This window comes from Lithobates pipiens, unplaced genomic scaffold (assembly GCF_037356315.1).
Source record: "Lithobates pipiens isolate NorthernLeopardFrog02 unplaced genomic scaffold, aLitPip1_a1.2 Scaffold_16, whole genome shotgun sequence".
NCBI lineage: Eukaryota > Metazoa > Chordata > Amphibia > Anura > Ranidae > Lithobates > Lithobates pipiens.
In genome coordinates this window covers 363,230,606-363,252,822 of record NW_027507748.1, presented here as the reverse complement: position 1 = coordinate 363,252,822, position 22,217 = coordinate 363,230,606, and the positions used below count along the sequence as shown (strand labels likewise).

General features: G+C 42.6%; 1 protein-coding gene across 5 annotated transcripts in view; it reads left to right on the top strand.

The window, feature by feature from the left end:
* TMEM234 (transmembrane protein 234) overlaps window positions 1–21,596 on the top strand; it is a 58,110-nt gene extending 36,514 nt beyond the window's left edge. For 2 of the 5 annotated variants that reach the window (XM_077481995.1, XM_077481999.1), the window contains one exon: window positions 21,052–21,596. In XM_077481995.1, the coding sequence (XP_077338121.1) occupies window positions 21,052–21,212 (161 nt within the window). In that variant the 3' untranslated portion in view covers window positions 21,213–21,596. Of the gene's footprint in view, window positions 1–7,831; window positions 10,006–10,158; window positions 13,737–21,051 lie in introns of those variants that run through there. The other 3 variants (XR_013274529.1, XM_077481997.1, XM_077481996.1) reach the window with 3 other exon arrangements.
* Window positions 21,597–22,217: the final 621 nt, after the last annotated feature.

Genomic DNA, 22,217 nt, shown 5'->3' with positions numbered 1-22,217 from the left:
TCCTGGTGCACCACATCTGGCAGATCCTTAAGAGATTTCTTATATCTTGGAGTTCCTGCAAGAAGGCGTGGACAAGGGCCCAGCTGTCGGTACCTTAAAAGTTCAAGTTGCCGCACTGGGGGTATTTTTGGAAAAATCTCTCATCAACCCCTAGTGATCAGATTATTTAAAGTCCTCACCCGGTCCAGACCGGTAGTGATCAGAAGCTGTCCAAAGTGGGACTTTTCAGTTGTTTTACAGGCCCTGACCAGGGAACGTTTCAAACTCATTAATTTAACCTCCCTGAAACTGACTACTTTGAAAACAGTTTTTTTTTTTTTTTTTTGTGGCTATAACGACAGCTTGAAGAATTAGTGAGCTGCAAGCCCTTTCAATCACAGAGCCATTATTTTTTCTATTTTTTCAGACCGAATTGTTCTGAAGATGGATCCTAAATTTTTTTGCTGAAGTTCCCTTCGGTCCAAAATTGAGCTCAGGTGATGATTCTTCCTATGTTTTTTGCTCTAATCCAATGGGTAAGACAGAAGAAGAATTCCATACCTTGGATGTTAAAAGAGCATTCTTAAGTTACCTGGAAACCACTAAGGATTTTAGGCATTCAGAAACATTATTTGTTTCATTTGCTGGTAGTAAAAAAGGAAGACAAGCTACCAGAGGAACCATTGCCAGATTGTTGGGAATGGCTATCTCAGAGGCCTATTCCCTTACAGGTCAGGAGAGTCCAGTTGGTATTCGGGCTCATTCTACAAGAGTTTTGGTGGTGAGTTGAGCAGAAAAACCTGGTGCAACCCCCCAAACAAATCTGTAAGGCAGCTACATGGACAAGTCTGATGACCTTTGCCCATCATAGGTTAGACCACCTGACTGCTGGGGACCAGCCTTTCGGAAGGAAAGTCTTACAGGCTGTTGCCCCACCCTAAATGGACTAAATCTCGATGATCCTCTTGGGTGCTGTCCTGAAAGACATTTTGGGAAAATTCAAGTTAGACTTACCGGTAACTTGTTTTTCAATAGTCTTTGAGGGCAGCAGGAACCCACCCTTTTATTCTGTTGCTGTAATACTATGATATAACTGTCGCTTGCTTATGGGGGCTGGAGGTTCTCTACAAACAACTGATGGAAGCAACGTGGAGGCCTCCTGATAAAGATTTAATTGATAAAATGTTTCCTGTGGGAGGAGGAGCCATGACCTGTCAGGTGCTGTCCTGAAAGACTATTGGAAAACAAGTTACAGATAAGTCTAACTTGAATATTTTGTTGCAGGGGATGCCTGAAATCTGACTTGTATCTTAGTGCAGCCTTCTGGGAAAATTGAGCCAATCACACAAGCAGGAGATTATGTTTATGGGGGGCATTCTGTACATATTCTGTGTACAGAACACCTCCAGGTAGCCATATTGCATTTTCCGAAAAGTTGCAGATTAAAGAGACTTGTGTTGCAATTGTATACGCTATATCCTTTTTCTTTATGTGCAATTTTTTTCCCCCACGGAAGTGGAGTTACCCTTTAAGGTAACATAGGTGCAGTTCAACCAGACAACTCCAATACATTTCCCCGACAAAGTTTATTCTCTAATTGCCCCTTTGAAAGTGCCCCATGAGGTAGTCATACCTTGTTTAGATGGTAAAGTCCAATAAAAGTCCTTTGTAAAGGCAAGAGTCCATTATTTGCAGTAAATCCATAATTGGCATCAATAATCTGGAAAAGTCCATGAAAATCCCAGCCCTTCGGGGATCCTGACTGGGTTCCCACAAGGGGCTCGGAGGGGCAGAGTCACAGCTACATCTTGACTTCTCAGATTCCCCAGGATTCAGGGAGCCTCTTGTTTACAGTATATGATGTAACCAAGAGGGGGGCAGTTCCCCGAAAAAGCACAGTAAAACCTGTCTAGCAGCGTTAACCTTTGCCTTTCAACAAAATACCCATCTTAGATTGTTTTGCACCAACAAGAAATTATAAAGTGTTTAGAACTCAAACAAACAGTAGAACATTTTAACACAGGAAATCCCCTTTTAGAACCACCAGATTACATGCCTACCAAGTAAGATGTGAATCACATCACAGGTCCCAGTTCGCTTTGGGGCCACTCAAAGGGAAAAGCTGGCTGTGAAGCTACAAGGAGTCACAGCTGGCTTCCCACAGTTAACATGACAGCACCTGGGATCTGAAGACTGACAAAAAAACAGCCCAGGTGAGGACACCGCTAGATCCCTGGACAGGGGAGTGTCTGTCTGTTTTAAATTCTCATTCAAAACGTTTTTATTAAACAATTTACATATACAACCTAGTCTTGCATGTTTCTTTATGGCAATATAGTGATCACATGTGTGAATATGGTTACAGCATTAGACACAAATCAGTTTGAGTATGCATTTTGCAGATAAAGAGTGTGAATGGCAATACCTGTCTAGAGTCAACTTGGCATTTTAAATATTACATTGTTTCGGGTCTAGGGTGAGTGGAGAGCCCATTGTCTCGTTTAGGAAGTCCACAACCTGCTTCCAGAATCCTTGTATTAGGCAGCATGCCCATATGAGGTGGAAGAATGTGCCTGTCTCTTTATGGCACAGGAGGCAAGTGGCAGTGCAATCTCTTGTATTTAGCTACTCTGAGAGGGGTGAGGTATGCACGGTGTAGGATAAAAATTTGAGATGGCCTATCGGATAGCTATGGGGATACTGCTTTATAAGAATCTAGGGCTTCATTCCACTTTTCGTCTTCCAACTGGCCCACCTCCTGCTCCTATCCTGATATGACATTGTATGCTAATTTAGTGGAGGACGGTGTGATGAGCATGTTATAGAACAGTGATGGCAAACCTTGGCACCCCAGATGTTTTGGAACTACATTTCCCATGATGCTCCACATGATGCAGAGTGCCAGAGCATCATGGGAAATGTCATCACTGTTATAGAAAGTGGAGATAATCTTTTGTGGGTCTGTGCTTTTCACCACTGCCATGATAAAATTGGAGGCGGGCTGTGGGCAGGACCGAAGAAATTGGGAAACATAAAAAACTTAAAGTTTCAGCGCGTGAATTCATGAGTAGGATCTCAAAATGTTTCAGTTTCCGTAGGTGATGTAAGTAGATGATTCCTCGGGAGCCCCAGATCTGTGGGTTTGGGATCCGTAGGAATTCAGGGAGTATCCTGTTATGCCAGATAGGAGTGAATTCATTGATTGGGGGAATCCCCAGTTTATAGGTGGCAATGTTCCATATTCATCTATATTGATACAGTAAGGTCTTGCCATCTTCCCCGGGCCTGGCACCTCCAGATCCCACCGCGATTGCGCAAAGAGGGTCTGAGGTCTGTTGCACCCAATTCGGGCACAAAAAGGTGCAGAATCTCTCCCTGTCTGTCTTGTCTATGTGGTATAGTTGGGATAACTGTGAGGCAATATAGTAGAAATTTAAATCTGGTAGGGCCATACTGCCTAAGTCAGTAGGATTCTGTACAATCCACCAGGTTAGTTTGTGTCTGGCAGGTCCCCAGACAAATAGTTTAAGCAGGGCCTCCAGAATCTTAAAGTATTTCAAAGGTAAATAAACCGGGGCGTGCCAGAGGATATACAATATTTTAGGTAGCAGAATCATTTTTATTGAGTTAATGCGGCCCCAGACACAGAGGGGTAGGCGAGTCCAAGTTTGTATTTTGGATTTGATTAGGCGAATAAAGGTTCCACATTAAGATGGGTATACTCTGTTGGGGACCTAGATACATGTACACCTAGGTATTTAATGAGGGACACTCTGTAGTGGGAGATGGGCCTGGGCCTCATGTGGTGGGAAGCTATCTAGGGGTAGGATTTGTGACTTTTCCCAGTTGATTTTAAGCCCATTGTTCTTAGTTCAGTTTGGAGAGAGGGGCCAGAGTCAGCCAAGTACAACAAGGTGTCATCAGCATACATACTGTTTTTTTTTCAGGCAAGCCACACGCACATAGACCTTGTATCTCTGGGTTCTCCCGAATGGAAATCGCGAGGGGTTCCGCTGCCAATGCATATAACAGCGGGGATAGCGGGCAGCCCTGCCTCGTACCTCGTGTCAGGCTAAACGCCGGGGAAGGCCATCCATTGGCCACCACCTTAGCCTGTGGGTCCTGATACAACAATTGAATCCATTTGATAGTCTTAGGCCCAAAGCGTAACATTCCAAGCATCTCCACAAATATCTCTACTCCGAATCAAATGCTTATACAATAATATACAATCTCCTTAAGTTGAATGACCTGTTGCGTCCTGGCATAAAACCTATCAGCCATTTAGTTCCCCCGCTCGTGCAGGGACATCTTGCCTCTCCAGCCAGTTTATAATTTCCTCAGGGTCCTCAAAAAAGAGGACTCGGCCGTCGTCCTCTAAGCAGGGAATAACATGGAGTATTTCAGGTGTTTGATTCTCAGGCGTCTCTTGGCTTCCGTAAAACTCTGGCGGTGACGCTGAACCTCCCCCGAAAAATCGGGGGGAAAATGGCCACCTTCCTGTTGCCAAGCAGGATATTGCCCTTCTCCCTAGTGAGGCGCAGGGCAGCATCCCGGTCCCGGTTCCTTGCTATGAACATGCGGGGGGGGGGGGGCGCTACCTGGGAAGGTAGCTTTGCAGGTATGTGGTGTGCTCTCTCCACAGTCAGTGTTGGGGAGAAGGCCTCACGACCATAGGTATTAATGAGCAGCTGCTACAGGAATGTTGTGGGGTCTCTACCTTCCGCCCCCTCAGGGAGACCAATGAAGTCTGTTTTCCATGTCGTCCTGCTTTATGAATAGCTGGTTAAACTGCAGTTGCATGCGGTCGGTCCCCATCTGCAGCAGTGGGGTGGCATCCTCCACAGTTCCCAGGTGATTCTCCGCCGTATTTACTCGGTCACAGAGCTTCTGGAAATCTTGCAGGAGTAGTGAAATATCTACCTTCGCCTCCTGTATTTGAGCGGTGAGGGAAGTTCTGCAGAATGTGCTCGCCTTGTGGAGTCTGTCTGTGTCTCCAGCCAGGTCTCTCTCCTCATGTGCAGTGCCGCCATCTTCCTCAGGGCCATCTTTTTCCTGTCGGTGGTATTGCTCGAGCTTTGCCGTGGCGGCTTTCTGAGCTTTGGTTGGGGACACGTCTGTGGACATGTCTCGCAGGTGTCCAAAGTGCTTTCTGGGTGTCACAGGATTAGCTAACTTACAGGAGTAATGGACAGAGCTCTGTGAAAGTGCATCTTACTCCATGTCTTGTCAGGCCACGCCCCAGGTGAGTATTTATTAAAAGTCAGCAGCTACAATTTTTTTAGCTGCTGACTTTTACATTTTTCGGAACCTGGCTAAAGCTCCTATTTAAAGCTGAGTTCCACCCAAAAATGGAACTTCCGCTTTAAGGACTGGTGACCCCCTGACATGCCACATTTGGTATGTCATTTTTTTGGAGGGAGGAGCGGGTACCCTGTTTTTACAGGCACCCAGCTCCCATTTCCTCCCCTGGCTCCGTGGTGGCAAAAGGGAGACCACCTCTCCCCCCCCCCCCCCCCCCCCGTAATCTTCTGGGACACGTCACAGGTCCTAGAAGATTGCCCGGCCATTCGCAGCATGGCTCGCACATGAGCAGTGCGCCCACATTTAGAATGCTGGTGCCTCAGAGGAGGGGGAGAGGACCACGGGACAGGTGAGTGTCTGATTATTAAAAGTCAGCAGCTACACTTTTTGTAGCTGCTGACTTTTAAATGGGTGGAACTCCTCTTTAAGTTTCTGAGGACACAGTTTGTTTTCTCTTTCTCAATCTGAAACCCCTCCCCATGTGTAGGTGAGAAACCTAGATGACGCATGTCTACAATCCTGCCAGACAGGGCCACACACACACACACACACACACACACTATATATATATATATATAATTTGCACACACAGTGCCTTGCGAAAGTATTCGGCCCCCTTGAACTTTTCAACCATTTGCCACATTTCAGGCTTCAAACATAAAGATATAAAATTTTAATTTTTTGCGAATCACCAACAAGTGGGACAAAATTGTGAAGTGGAACGAAATCTATTGGATATTTTAAACTTTTTTAGCAAATAAAAAACTGAAAAGTGGTGCGTGCAAAATTATTCGGCCCCTTTACTTTCAGTGTAGCAAACTCACTCCAGAAGTTCAGCGAGGATCTCTGAATGATCCAGTGTTGTCCTAAATGACTGATGGTGATAAATAGAATCCACCTGTGTGTAATCAAGTCTCTGTATAAATGCACCTTCTCTGTGATAGTCTCAGGGTTCTGTTGAAAGCACAGAGAGCATCATGAAGACCAAGGAACACACCAGGCAGGTCCGTAATACTGTTGTGGAGAAGTTTAAAGCCGGATTTGGATACAAAAAGATTTTCCAAGCTTTAAACATCCCAAGGAGCACTGTGCAAGCGATCATTTAGAAATGGAAGGAGTATCAGACCACTGCAAATCTGCCAAGACATGGCCGTCCCTCTAAACTTTTCGCTCAGACAAGGAGAAGACTGATCAGAGATGCAGCCAAGAGGCCCATGATCACTCTGGATGAACTGCAGAGAACTACAGCTGAGGTGGGAGAGTCTGTCCATAGGACAACAATCAGTCGTACACTGCACAAATCTGGCCTTTATGGAAGAGTGGCAAGAAGAAAGCCATTTCTCAAAGATATCCATAAAAAGTCTCGTCTAAAGTTTGCCACAAGCCACCTGGGAGACACACCAAACATGTGGAAGAAGGTGCTCTGGTCAGATGAAACCAAAATCCAACTTTTTGCCCACAATGCAAAACAATATGTTTGGTGTAAAAGCAACACAGCTCATCACCCTCAACACACCATCCCCACTGTCAAACATGGTGGTGGCAGCATCATGGTTTGGGCCTGCTTTTCTTCAGCAGGAACAGGGAAGATGGTTAAAATTGAGGGGAAGATGGATGCAGCCAAATACAGGACCATTCAAGATGAAAACCTGTTGGAGTCTTCAAAAGACCTGAAACTGGGACGGAGATTTATCTTCCAACAAGACAATGATCCCAAACATACAGCAAAATCTACAAAGGAATGGTTCACAAATAAACGTATCCAGGTGTTAGAATGGCCAAGTCAAAGTCCAGATCTGAATCCAATCGAGAATCTGTGGAAAGAGCTGAAAACTGCTGTTCACAAACGCTCTCCATCCAACCTCACTGAGCTCGAGCTGTTTTGCAAGGAAGAATGGGCAAGAATTTCAGTCTCTCGATGTGCAAAACTGATAGAGACATACCCCAAGCGACTTGCAGCTGTAATCGCAGCAAAAGGTGGCTCTCAAGTATTAACGCAAGGGGGCCGAATAATTTTGCATGCCCCACTTATCATTTTTTTTTATTAGTTAAAAAAGTTTCAAAAATCCAATAGATTTCATTCCACTTCACAATTGTGTCCCACTTGTTGGTGATTCTTCACAAAAAATAAAAATTTTATATCTTTTATGTTTGAAGCCTGAAATGTGGCAAAAGGTTGAAAAGTTCAAGGGGGCCGAATACTTTCGCAAGGCACTGTGTATATGTGTGTGTGTGTGTGTGTGTGTGTGTGTGTGTATATATGTATGTATGTATGTATGTATGTATATGTATATATATATATATATATATAATATATATTACACAGTGCCTTGTGAAAGTATTCGGCCCCCTTGAACTATATATATATATATATATATATATATATATATATATATATATATATATATATATATATATATATATACAGTATATAGTGAGGCACTTAAGTCACAGGAGAGTTGCACGTTCAGTTATTTTGTTCTGTATATCTGTTAATTATATTTAAGATTATTAATACTTTGCTTTTGGGCCTTTTTTTTTTTTGCAGGAGCCGTGCTTGGGCTGCTTATCATGATTTTTGGGATTTCAATCTGTGTGGCAAGTTCTGTGAACGACTGAGGACAGTTACAGGAGACTTTTAAAATAATATTTGAAACACAGTTAACCGTGTGATAAAAAAAAAAATATTTGAAATAAAGAAAAGACACATTGAACCTCATGCACACAGGATGTAAAAATGGCATTTTTAAAGGCGTTTGACTTTTTTTTTTCCTAGCCTTTAATATTTTCACTGCTAGAGCCGTTTTTGCAATTTTTGCACAAATGTTTAAAATATAATTTTATGACTTAAGATTACACAAAACCCACAAACATTATATATTTTTTGAAAGCAGAAACGTTAGAGAATATAAAATAGTGGCAATTCCAATTTTTTATGTCACTTGACATTACCGCATGGGTTTCAGTAAAAATTTCAAAACATAGGCAAGCGCACAGGGTGTGCCCAGGTGTACCTGGGCACACCCTGATCACCCTGTGCTGCACAAATTCCCCCTGTTGCTTGGCTGCAGAGAAAGGGACTGGGGAATCTCTGTTTAGACCCCTGATACTTCACCAAAGCGCCCAAATGCGGCTCCTAAAAAAAACTATTAAAAAAATTACATTGTAAAAAGGCAAAATAATAAAAATAGACACAATCTCTTCTCTACTGACACTGTCCATCGCCCTACTGCTAAATGTGTTTCAGCTTTGTGTGTACATCCTAATGTAATAGGCTTCGCACACCTATGGTCAGAAAAAACACACTAAAGTGGATTTTAAACCCAATAAACTGCCAACATTTTTGGTAAAATATAAAAGACGGGGTTGCACTGAATAAATATATACCCAACATGTCAAACCTTAAATTTGTGTGCACCCATGAAATGGTGACAAACTTTAGTACCTCATATATTCTATAGACAACGCTTCAAAAGCCCCTAAAGGTTATCAGTTTAGTGTTACGGAGGAGTTATTGTGCTAGAATTATTGCTCTGACTCTGGCGTGTGTGGTGATATGTAACGTGTATCGCAATAATTGTTTCCACGCGTAGGGGCCCCGACATGTGCGTTTACATTTGTAGGTGTGTATGTGTAGGGCTGGAGGGGGCCTCAGAATTTTTTTGTGGGGGGGTTATGTTCTTGGGTGTATCTTTTTTTATTTTTATTTTTTTTTGCTTTTTCCTTTTTAGGTGACTGGTTCTCTTTAATGAGACGTGCAGAGTCTAAAAGGCTCTGCATATCTCCTCTGGGCTCCACTGAATGTGTTGCAATGCACATTGCCTTGCAATACATCCCTTCCTGGCTATGCTAGTCAAACCCCCCCCCCCCCGCTGTCAGGTCCATAAGACGTACGGACCTGGCAGCGAAAGGGTTAAACACATCACTATGTGGCCACGCACACAACTGTTTACAGGCATATTAGAAAAAGAGCATTTAGAGTAATAAAAAAAATCACCTGCACGTTCAGGGGAGAAGCGTTTGAGCAGAAAAAAAACGCTTCACGTGTCTAAATTCCTGTAAACGCTAGGCACAGTTAGCGCTTGTGCGTTCATCATTCCAATGGCCAGATAAAATTAACCACTTGCCGACTGCCGCACTCCAGTATACGTTGGCACAATGGCAGCGGTGGACAAATGGGCGTACCTGTACATCCCCTTTAATTTGCGGGGCTAGTGGGCGTACAGCATGACCGTGCCCACGGGTCCCGCTGACTCGATGTCCGCTGGTGTCCCACGATCGTGTCACGGAGTGGCAAAATGGAGAGATGCCTATGTAAACAAGGCATTTCCCCATTCTGCCTAGTGACATGACAGGGATCTAGTGCTCCCTGTCATCGGGAGCAGTGATCGCTTTCATGTCAGTGGTGACCCATCCCCCCCACAATTAGAATCACTTCCTAGGACACACTTAACCCCTTGATTGCCACCTAGTATTTAACCCCATTCCCTGTCTATCATTTACAAAGTAATCAGTGAATTTTTATAGCACTGATCGCTGTATAAATGACTGGTTCCAAAAACGTGTCAAAGGTGTCTGTAATGTCGCAGTCACGATTAAAAATCGCAGATCGGCATCATTATTAATAATAAAGATGCCATAAATCTATCCCCTATTTTGTAAACGCTATAACTTTTGCGCAAACCAATCTATATACGCTTATTGCAATTTTTTTTTTTTTTTTTTTTAACAAAAATATGTAGAAGAAAACATATTGGCTTAAACTGAGGAAAAAAATTGTTTTTTATATATTTTTTGGGGATATTTATTATAGCAAAAAGTAACAAATATTGTTTTTTTTTATTCAAAATTTGACGCTTTTTTTTTTGTTTATAGCTCAAAAAATAAAAACAACATAGGTGATCAAATGCCACCAAAAGAAAGCTCTGTGGGAAAAAAAGGACATCAATTTTGTTTTGGTGTAACGTCGCACGACCACGCAATATTTGCAAAATGTGGCTTTAGGCATGTTTTTTCAGCTGCCTTTTTCCTGCCAGGAGCAAAGGCGTCTAGGGGAGGAATAAAAAAAAAAAAAGTTCTATGTGCATGAGGCCTTATCTTGAATGAACATACAAGTTGCAATGTACATTCTATCAAATGTGTATGAAAATGTAATAATGTTTTGTCTCTGATTGGCCAAATTTTTCTGTACTGGCATGTATAAATTATATTTATTATAAAGGAAACCTGTTAAAATATGAGCTGTCATATATAGTTGCTTTACATAGTCTGTTTGAAAAAAGACATAAGTCTATCTAGTTCAACCAATAAAATAATAAAAAAAGAAAAAAAAAAAATCATACAATGCTATACCCACAATTGATCCACAGGAAGGCAAAAAAAAACAGCAAAGCATGATCCAAATTTGCTACAGCAGGGAAATATATTCCTTCCTGATTCCCACAGAGGCAATCAGATTTTCCCTGGATCAACTTTACCTATAAATGTTAGTACCCAGTTATATTATGTACATTAGGGAAAGAATCCAGGCCTTTTTTAAAGCAATCTACTGAGCTGGACAGAACCACCTCTGGAGGGAGTCTATTCCACTATTTCACAGCTTAGCCCACGTACACACGGTCGGAGATTCTGCCAACCAAATCCGTTGGATTTTGTCCGTCAGATTTAGTCTGACGGATTGTGTCCGAAACTGTTGCATACACACGGTCGGTGTTCAGAACGTGATGATGTAATTTCGTTACGATGGGACTAGATTCAGGCTAGTAGCCAATAGCTTTGATGTAGGAATTTGATCTGAGCATGCGTGTCACTTGGTCCGATCAAAATTCTCTGCACATGATCGGATTACGTCCGACCGGCCCAGTTGGTCGGGAAATATTTCCAACATGTTGGAAAATTGGGTCGGATGGAGATTCGGACGGAATCAGTCCGATGCATACCACACACAGTCGGATTATCTGACGACACGGTCCGATAAGACGCATTCCGACGGATTCTCCGACCGTGTGTACGTGGCTTTACTGTGAAGAAACCTTTCCGTATTTGGACATAAAGAGTGCCCCCTTGTCCTCTGTGATGACCTTAAAGTGAATAACTCAACACCAAGTTCACGATATGGACCCCTTGTTGGTCATACTCCCTTTAATTTCCTCTTCTCAAGGGAGAATAAATTCAGTTCCTCTAATCTTTCCTCATAGCGGAGCCATGCCTATTATCACTTTGGTTGCCCTTCTCTGCACTTTCTCCAGTTCCCTGATATCCTTTTTGAGAACCTGGTGCTCAAAACTTAACTGCATATTCCAGATGAGGTCTTACTAATGATTTGTACAGAGGCAAATGTCTCTCTCTGGAGTTCATACTTTTCTTAATACAAGAGAGGACTTTGCTCGCTTTGGAAACCACAGCTTGGCATTGCATGCTATTATTAAGCTTATGATCTACCAAAACACCCCAGATCCTTCTTCACTATGGATTGCCCCAGTTGTACTCCCCTAGTATGTATGATGCATGTATATTCTTAGCCCCCAAGTGCATAACTTTACATTTAGCAACAGTAAACGTTATTTGCCACATAGTTGCCCCGTTAAACAGAGCATTGATGTCGGCTCGTAAGGTGGAGACATCCTGTAAGGACGTTATTCCACTGCATAGCTTGTTGTCCTCTGCAAAGACTGTTCCCTTATGAGAATTCTAGTTGAATAGTTATCATGCTGATTAAATGGATTTAGTACTTTTTAAGTCACTGGCTTGAAACAAGTTTGCAGAGCAAGTTTTCTGACTTCACTTTTTGCATAATTTAAGAAAGTGAGGAAATTGCCTTTTTAGGAAGAAGCTCAGCAGTGTCATTTATTTCTCCATGTACATACAGATTTCTGTTAACTGTATATCAGCTTAATGTAAATGCCGCTATACTTTTTTCTGTGTATAGTTTGTTATTAAATACTGTTCAATTACATTATGTACACATGGATTGGCTACATGTGCTTAAAGTGGTTGTTAACCCACTTCTATTTCATGCTCCCATCCTCTCTGCACCATTATAATTGTCCCTGTGCCTGTGTAATGTAAAAAATCTGCACGATTGTACCAGTATAAGCTCCGATTCCTCTCCTTTCTTCTGTCTCCGGCTCACAGCTGCAGTGGGCGGGGCCGGGCACATTGTACAAGCAGAGACAGAGAGAAGAGGGGGAAGAAGGACACAGGCGACAGCAGGCTGCGGATAACAGAGGCACACAAACGGACCATGTCAGGGCTCAGTAGCCATGATTATCATGGTCTGTTTGCAGAGGGGAGGTTATAGCCAGGGGTGCAAATGACACAGCACAAGGACTGTGCTGTATAACAGGCTTTAAGTGAACAGGATCTGTATTTTTTTTTTTTGGGGGGGGGGTTAAACACTTTAAAAGAGAAGTATTTATTTTTTATAGATTCATACTTACCTAGGTGAATGCAGCATCAGACCATTGCTGAATCTGTTCCCTGCTGCCTTTGCACTGAGAACCGAGCCACTGAACAGCGCCAATGACTCGGTTCTCTCAGCTCCCAGAAAGGAGAGATGCTGACTGTCTCTCAGTCAGCAATGTCGCAGTCTCGCTAAAAATCACAGATCACTGCCATTACTAGTAAAAAAAATAATAATAATAAAATGCCATAAATCTATCCCCTATTTTGTAGACACTATAACTTTTGCACAAACCAATCAATATATGTTTATTGCTTTTCTTTTTTTTTTAACAAAAATAAGAATACATAATGGCCTACACTGCTGAAGAAATTTTTGTTTTATTTTTTGGGGGGATACTTATTATAGCAAAAATAGTATAATATAATAGTATAGAAAAAATATATTTTTTTTTTTTTTTTTGGCGCAAAAAATAAAAACCGCAGGGGTGATCAAATGCCACCAAACGAAAGCTCTATTTGGTGAAAAAGGGATGTCAATTTTGTTTGGGTACAGCATCGCACGACCGCGCAATTGTCAGTTAAAGCAACGCATTGCCGTATCGCAAAAAATGTCCTTGTCATTAAGGGGGAAAATCTTCCGGTCTGTTAAAGAGCCGCATCATCCGCTCTTTATGGTGATCAGGGTCACGCCGTGTCCTAGGAATGAGGCTCGGATGCAATCACCGCGCTGCGTCCCCCCCACGGGCGCGTGAGAGAGCGGCCGTTCTATGGCAACATCGTATGACGTCCACCCAGAATGAGAGCCGCACCGCTCCTCTGTCATTTGACGGTGGGCGGGTGGCAAATGGTTAAAGGGAACACAACCCAAATATGGGTGCCGCATAGCACACATATATACACACAGTACTATGCAGAAGTTTTAGGCAGGTGTGAACCAATCCTGTAAATTAAGAATGTTTTAGGAAATATAAGTGTATATAGTTTATTTTTCTAAATTAACAAAATGTAAAGTAGATGAACAGAAGAGACATTAAAATCAATATTTCGTGTGACCACTCTTTGCATCATTTCTTCTAGGTACACTTGCACATAGTTTTTGAGGGAACATTGCGGGTAGGTTGTTCCAAACATCTTGGGGAACTTGGCACTGGTCTTCTGTGGATGTAGGCTGCCTCAAATCCTTTTGTCTCTTCATATAATTGGAAAGGCTGTCCACAAGGTTTAGGAGTGTGTCTATGGGAATGTTTGACTGTTCCTCCAGAAGTGCATTTGTGAGATGAGGTACTGATGTGGATGAGAAGGCCTGGCTCAGTCTCCGCTCTAATTCATCCCAAAGATGTTCTGTCGGGTTGAGCTCAGGATTATTATACAGGATTTTATATAGCACCAACAGTTTATGCAGTGCTTTACAATGTAGAGGGGGGACGGTACAATTACAATACAGGAATACAATTACAATACTGCTCATGAAGCTTACAATCTAAGGAGAGAGGTAAGTAGTGCAAAGGGTAATATCTGCGGGGGATGATCTGATAGAGGTGACTCAGATACAGTTCTTAGATGGAGGTGGGGGTAGTCTTCCCTGAATAAGTGAGTTTTCAGAGATTGCCTAAAGGCGGACAGGGTAGAAACTAACCCGACATACTGGGGCAGGGAGTTCCAGAGGATGGTAGAGGCTCTGAAGTCCTGGAGGGGAGCATGGGAGGAGGTGACAAGTGAGCAAAAGAGTAGGAAGTTTTGGAAGGAGCGATGAGGGTGATATCTGCATATGAGGTTGGTGATGTATCTGGAGGCAATGTTGTGGATGGCCTTGTATATTGTGGTTAGTTTTTTAAATTTTATAAGGTGATGTAGGGGAAGCCAGTAAAGGGGTTGGCAGAGAGGAGCAGCTGTCACAAATCAGTTATTAAGGTGTATTCGTCTAGCAGCAGCAGCATTCTTAATAGTCTGAAGGGGGGGATAGCCTGTAAAAAGTTAGACCAGTGAGGAGGGAGTTGCAGTAGTAAAAGCGGGAAATAACCAAGGAGTGAATAAGTTGTTTTCTTGTGTTGTTAGGAAGGGACGAATTCTGGAAATGTTACGGAGGTTAAGGTGGCAAGAGGTAGCCAGTGATTGTGTGTGGGGGGTATAGGAGAGGTCAGAGTCTAGGACAATGATGGCGAACCTTGGCACCCCAGATGTTTTGGAACTAAATTTCCCACGATGCTCTTCTACACTGCAGAGTGCATGAGCATCCTGGGAAATGTAGTTCTAAAACATCTGGGGTGCCAAGGTTTGCCATAACTGGTCTAGGATTACACCCAGCACCATGGTGTGTGTGGAAGGACCAATGGTGATCTCAATCTTAAGGAAATATTACAAACTCAGTTTTAGAAAGATTGAGTTTGAGGAAGTGGTGTGACATCCATACTGATATGTCCCTCATTAAGTTTTTGTGATACATGAGGAGATTGAGGTGGTGAGTTGAGGAGTGGAGAGATAGATCTGTGTATCATCAGCATAGAGGTGGTATTGGAAGCCATGGGAGGTTATCAACTGGCCCAGGGAAGAGGTATAGAGCGAAAGAGAATAGGAGGGGCTCAATGATAGAGCCTTGGGCTACCCCCAAAAAAAGAGGAAGAGAAGCAGGAGAGATGGTGTTGAATGTGACACAGAAGGTGCGCTAAGATAGGTAGGAGGAGAACCAGGAAAGAGCAGATTCACGGAGGCCGAGGGAGTGGAGTTTGTTGAGGAGGAGTGGGTGGTTAACAGTGTTGAAAGCTGAAGAAATGTCCAGGAGTAGGAGTATGGAGTACTGGCCACTGGTTTTAGCAGTTAGTAGGTCGTTGGTGAGTTTTAGTTGGGCAGTTTCAGAGAGAGCTAAGGCCCTGTTATTGGCAGGCAAGCGGTAGTTTGGTTAGCCCTGCTATTAGTGGGTGGCCATGAAATGCCCAGGATGGATGCAGCACTCTCCCTATACCAGGCAGAGGTCGCCTGAGTGCCATCATTTAGTAATTTACATTCGTATTGTCCTCTATGGCAGCTGTTTTTGTGATTAAATTTGTCCTTTCTCCTTTGTCTTTCCTCCCTGACTCTCATGGGCACTGGAGAGCCTGTGCTTTCCAAGCCACCGATCTCTTCCAGCCCAGTGTCCATGGGTTACTCCTGCCCATGGACTCAGCGCATGCACATTGTGGGCAGCGTTACCCTCTTACGGCAGATACATTTAATCTCTGCAGCAGCTTCCCCGGGAGGACATGCTGCCTCCCCCAGAGGCAGTGTTCCACACAAACACCTCTTTGGACTTCAGTGTGGCAGATTAAAAACAAGTAGGCCTAAATGGGACACAGTACCAGCTCACACACGTCTGGTCTTTTATGCAGGATTTGCAGTGAAAAAGCTTAGAAGGAACTAGAAAATGCATTTCCTGGAGAAAATGTGTGGGAATGCTGAATTGCTAAAGCTAACTGGATAAATAGCTTAAATCCGTAAGAGAAAGTTGAAGAAGTGAGAATAGTTGGAAAAGTAGGAATGGTTTTAAAATAAACATGAATTTCATAAAAAATGTTTAACAACACCACTAATGTATGAAAGATGTGGAATGTGTAAAGATTTTTTGAAAAGCTTTTTGATCATTAATCCCCACACCTAATGAGTGACAGAACCCTTCAAACAAACCTTAATAAATCCACAACAGTACATGCTATGGAAACAGTGACTTCACCGTTGGAGACACGCAGCCTTTGTGAACGTATCGGTATAAAATTTATGTAGATAAACTTAAAAATGTGGGCGATTTAAAAAAGAAGTTGGCTGTGGTTTCGCTGGGAAATGTTAAGAATTTTATACAGGACAGTCAATGGAAGAAAGTGTAGAACTTTTGTCATTTGGAAGCTCAACCAGCCCAAAGTAAAAGGCGTATCACAAAACTGATGTATGACAAGTAGATCTTGTGGGCGTGAGAGAAATTTATAGAGAAGGAACTAAGATCAATGTTTATAAGGCTCTGTGCTTTAGCTATGACATCATCCACACTCTGTTTAATCAATTAAAGTTTAGTGATCATTTAAGGAAATTTTAACAGCTTTTTCATGAAAACTGAAAAGATATATCCAGATAGCTGAATATTTTGTGAACATTTTAAAGTTTGTTTAGCGTCTGTAGGTGAAAGTATGAAGGAGCTGAAACTTGGGAGCGAAATAAGTTTTTAAGGATTTGAAGCATGCTCTCATTCACTTCAAAAAAAAAAATGGTGAAAAAGTTGAAAAAGTCCCATCATTAGCTGAATGTTTTTAATAGCTGAAAGTATGCAGAAGTTACACAGAGCCAAAAAACTTACGGAATAATAATAACTTAAAAATAAATAAAAATGAATAACAATAGTGGGACTGCTAAAGCATTCCCACTAATGATGAATTCATCACAGGGAATTGCAATTGATGGTGGTGGTTATTATTATGATGATTGTGTACATTAAAATACAGAGCTTGACTGTAGATATCTTCCTGATGAAGCTGGCATGGACCCGTGAAACGAGTTTTTTTTTTTTTTTTTTACTTTAATACTTTTTTTTAATTAATTTATAGAGTAATATTACATAAGTGGCCTAACAATGACAAAAATTACAATATAAAAAGTAACAGATACCTTTCTACTTATTATAAATATTGCAAGACTTATATAATATAGCAATACTCTTTCCTCAGCTACCCAAACCCTCCCCACCCTCACCCCTGCACCATCTTAATGTACATATATCAACTAATTATATATTACAAAAGCTATCCGATAAGAAAAAAGGCAGGGAAAAAGAAGTGAGAAAAAAAAAAAAAGGACCAAAGTACAACTCCACCCCCCTTAGGGGGAATACCCCATCTCATCCAGCCAGGGTTGCCACATTCTGATAAATTTCCCGTAGTTGCCCTGTAGAGTATACATCACTCTCTTTCCCCACAACTGAGTTAACTGTTTCAACCCAACTCTGCACTATCGGGGAGGTATGAGCCTGCCATTTCTGCATGATCATTTTTCTTGCCTGAAAGAGGCATCTCAGTACTGGCTCTAAAGTATCTTTCAGAACTCTACCCCTCTCCACACTTCCCAATAGGCCAATCTTGGCCGTTGGTTCTATTGTTGCGCTAAAATTTTTATTTATGCTATCTACTATTTCTTTCCAATACTTGCATAGCTTTGGGCATTTCCACAACATGTGGATAAAATCACCCGATGCACCGCATCTGGGGCAGTGGTCATTTTGTTTCCATCCAAGCTGAAACATTTTTACCCGAGTGTAATATACCCTATGCAGCAAAAATAAGTGGGACACCTTCTGCGCGGGGGAGATTGAGACCAACATTCCCCTTTCCAGAATTTCTTCCCAGTCCTCTATTGCTATTACCCCCAGGTTGCTTTCCCATTTCACTCTGCTCTTAGAGGGTCCTGTTCTGGTTATTGTTACGGCTTCCAAGTTGGTATATATTTTAGAAATGAAACCTTTAGATATATTCGAGTTAATTATGCTGACCAAGAACGGGAGCTGGGCCTATTCAATTATTTGTGACCTAAACTGTATCTGAGTTGCATGTCTGAGTTGTAAATACTTATAGAAAGTTTTATTTGATATATTAAATTCTTGCTTTAAGTCTGAAAATGCTTTCATGTTGCTGACCTAAACGTCTGATGCCCTGCCGCTCCCATTCTACTGATTTCTCTATATTGCTTAATTTTGTCAGATATCCGTTGTCCCATAAGGGCGCATATATTGATACCCCCTTATACCCTAGTAACAACTTCGCTGTCTGCCAGATTTTTTTAAATCAATTTAAGTGTCGGGCATCTATAAGAGAATGAATCTGCCTCTAGGACCTCAAGCAAGGAATTATGTACTGACCCTGTTAGCAACAGGCTCCTGTTGGGGTTTCCACCCTCAGAATCTCTACAACCCCCTAAGTGTTGGAGCTGGGCTACCAGGAAGTATGTCCTTGGATGTGGAACCGCCATACCCCCCCTCTTTTAATGGTAGCTGCATAGTTTGTAGGCCTATCCTGGGTTGGCCCTTTTTCCATATCAAGTCTCTAAACAGAGATTCTATTTGTTTAAACCATTTCTGGCCTATCCAAACTGGAGAGTTGTGAAAGAAATATAATATCTGGGGCAGCCATATCATCTTTATTAAATTGCAGCAACCTGCTACTAACAGGGGGAGGCGGCACCAAATATCCCCCTTTTGCTTTAATTTCAGTAGCAATGGGCTTAAATTATACATAGGGTATTGGCCTAAGTCCCTATCTATCCAAACGCCCAGATACTTTAATTTTCCCACTATTTTTAATTTGGGGATATATACACAGGTCTGGTTGCCAAGAGGGTCGATCGGTAACAAGGGGGACTTGTCCCAGTTGACAACCAGACCAGAAACGCATCCGAACTGTCCAACCATTTGAATCACAGACTTCAGAGAGGACTGAACATCGCCAAGAAAAAAAAAGAACATCATCTGCAAACAGTGATATTCTGTCCTCCTGCGTCTGTCTCGGAAAACCTTGTATCTGTAGCATTGATCTAGTCCTTATTGCTAGCGGCTAAATTGCAAGGGCAAATAATAGTGGAGACAGGGGACACCCCTGCCTTGTTCCTCTCTCAAGCCAAAAGGGGTTTGAGTATTCATTGTTAATCTTTACCCTTGCACTTGGTTCCGTATAGAGAATTTTCACCCATCTGATAAATAAAGGACCCAAGCCAAAACTCTCTTAAACGTGTCTAAGTTACAGCAGACGATCCATCGCCCAATAGAATGGGGATGATGACTAGCAACATATTAATATAAATGTATGTGCTTGTAATATTGCCATGCACATTTTGTTTCTTTTTTATGCGTCATATATGTCTTTTAACATTTGTAAAATTAAAATATTGACGTGTGTATATATATATATATATATATAATGTGTATATGTATGTGTGTGTGGTACCTGTTAACCATTTCCCGACCAGCGCACGACGATGTACGTCGACAGAATGGCACGGGCAGGCATATTGGCGTACATGTACGTCCAATCTTCAATGCCGCCCTGCCATCGGGAGCGCGCCGCCGGCGGCAGGCTCCCGCGCTGGTCGGGACCCCCGTGAGTCCGGTCGCGGGACCCGTGGACTCGATCGCCGCGGGCATGCCCGCGATCGTCTCGCGGAACGGCTGAATGAAGGAAATGCAGTGTAAACAGCATTTCTCCATTCTGCCTAGCAACTAGTGACGCTGATCTCTGCTCCATGTGATTGGAGCAGAGATCAGTGTTCACTAAATGAAAGCCCAACCCCCCCACAGTTAGTAACACACCCCTAGGAACACTTAACCCCTACACTACCACCCACTGGTTAACCCTTTCACTGCCAGTGTCATTTACACAGGAATCACTGCATTTATATAGCAGTGATTACTGTATAAATGACAATGGTCCCAAAAATGTCCAATGGGTCCCCCACAATGTCGCAGTCACAATAAAAATCGCTGATCGCCACCATTACTAGTAAAAAAAAAAATAATAATAAAAAATTATTAATAAAATGCTATAAAACTATCCCTATTTTGTAAACGCTATAACTTTTGCGCAAACCAATCAATAATCGCTTATTGCGATTTTTTTTTTTTACCAAAAATACGTAGAAGAATGCGGCCTAAACTGAGGGAAAAAATTTTTTTGATATATTTTGGGGGATATTTATTATAACAAAAAGTAAAAAATAATGCGTTTTTTTTCAAAATTGTCGCTCTATTTCTGTTTATAGCGCAAAAAATAAAAACCGCAGGGGTGATCAAATACCACCAAAAGAAAGCTCTATTTGTGGGAAAAAAGGATGTCAATTTTGTTTGGGAGCCACGTCGCACGACCGCGCAATTGTCAGTTAAAGCGACGCAGTGCCGAATCGCAAAAAGTGGTCTGGTCTTTAACCAGCAAACTGGTCCGGTCTGTAAGTGGTTAAAGTCCTCCATTTTCTAGTTAGGGCCTTTTTTTAGGTTAAATTTAATCAGCTGTCAGTACTGTTGATATTAGGATTTTCCTGCAGGCAGCTTGCAGCAGCTTCCCTAAACACTGTGTAAGCATCACAGGTACATATATGCTCTGTATTAAGGCCCTTGGTGCATCCTAATTCTGCTCTATGGCTCTACCACCTGTGTAGGTTGGCTGACTGTGCAGTTCCACACTTTGATTGTTCCACACCCCCCCCCCCTCCCCTTGTTGCCAGCCCTTGCATAGCAGCTGTGAGAGGGTGTTGCCAGCCCTTGCATAGCGGGTATAAGAGGGTATGCCTAACCCTTTCCTAGCTTGTCTGGGCACTCTTTTCGGTTTCAAATTCTTACCTATCTTTACCCTATTTTTTTTTTGTCAGTCCTTCCAGGTCAGATCGTCACGGCACGAGATGATAGCGAGCTCATTAGGTCACAGCATGGACATTCCAGATCTAGACACCATAGGTCAACCGTCAAGGCCCAGGAATCACAGGAGAAGCTCCGAATCCTCCTCAAGGCACCGCAATGTCAGCCGCTATGAGGAAGAAGCTTGCTGTTGATGCGGGACTTAGGTCCCAGAGGGCAAGTCTCTGTGTGAGCCCTGCTGTGCCTGGGTGGTTGGAGAAAGGGATAGTGATAACCAGTAAAAGGAATCTCTGGTAAGGCACGTGGTGCAGGAGTCCCTTAAAGGGTGAATTACAAGCCACACACAAAGTGCGACAGCCGTTATGGTGTGTTCTACCCCTAAGGATGGCCAGGAAGAACTGAAACCGTCCCAACCAAACCATACATCTATGAAGTCCTCAGTCAGTGGCGCAGAGGGAGGCTAGATTTACTTTGCCCTTGTGATGCCTTTGGTCAAGACAATTAAAGTGGTTGTAAAGCTTCTTTTCTTTTCATAAAAATAATAAACATATTATACTTACCGGCTCTTTGCAATGGTTTTGCACAGAACAGCACTGATTCTCTTTTTCTGCCGGCGATCCAGGCCCCTCCTCTTTATCGGGTGCCGCGTGTGCTCACCACATTGGCATAGACATCAGGACTCGACCCCACCCCCCGTGTCACCGGATTTGATTGATAGCAGCGGATGCCAATCGCTCCCACTGTTTATCAATCTGTCCAACAAGGAGAGAGAGACAGTGGTGGGAGCCACTGCACTTGTACGCTTTCGCTGGATTGCATAGGCTCAGGTAAGGAAAAGAGAGAGTCTGGGGGGCAGCTGCAGCAGTATATAGTATAGTATGCATTAAGGTGAAAAACCTTAAGGCTTTAGAAACACTTTAAGATTGCATTCAAATGGGTAGAGTTTGTAGAGTCTCCTGCAAACCAAAAGGAAGTTCTTTAAGCACCTTGAGAGAGCTCTCTAATTTCCCGTTCCTAACAAAACTAAGGGAAAACATTTTGGGTGAGAGAAGCAAGGTTGTGAGATAGACCTCCCTTCTGAGCAAGATGGGTATGTGAAGCATCTAAAGGCTGCCTTAATAGTTGATGAGGTGCTAGAAAAGTATGTCACTTAGGGATGAGCCGAACACCCCCCTGGTTC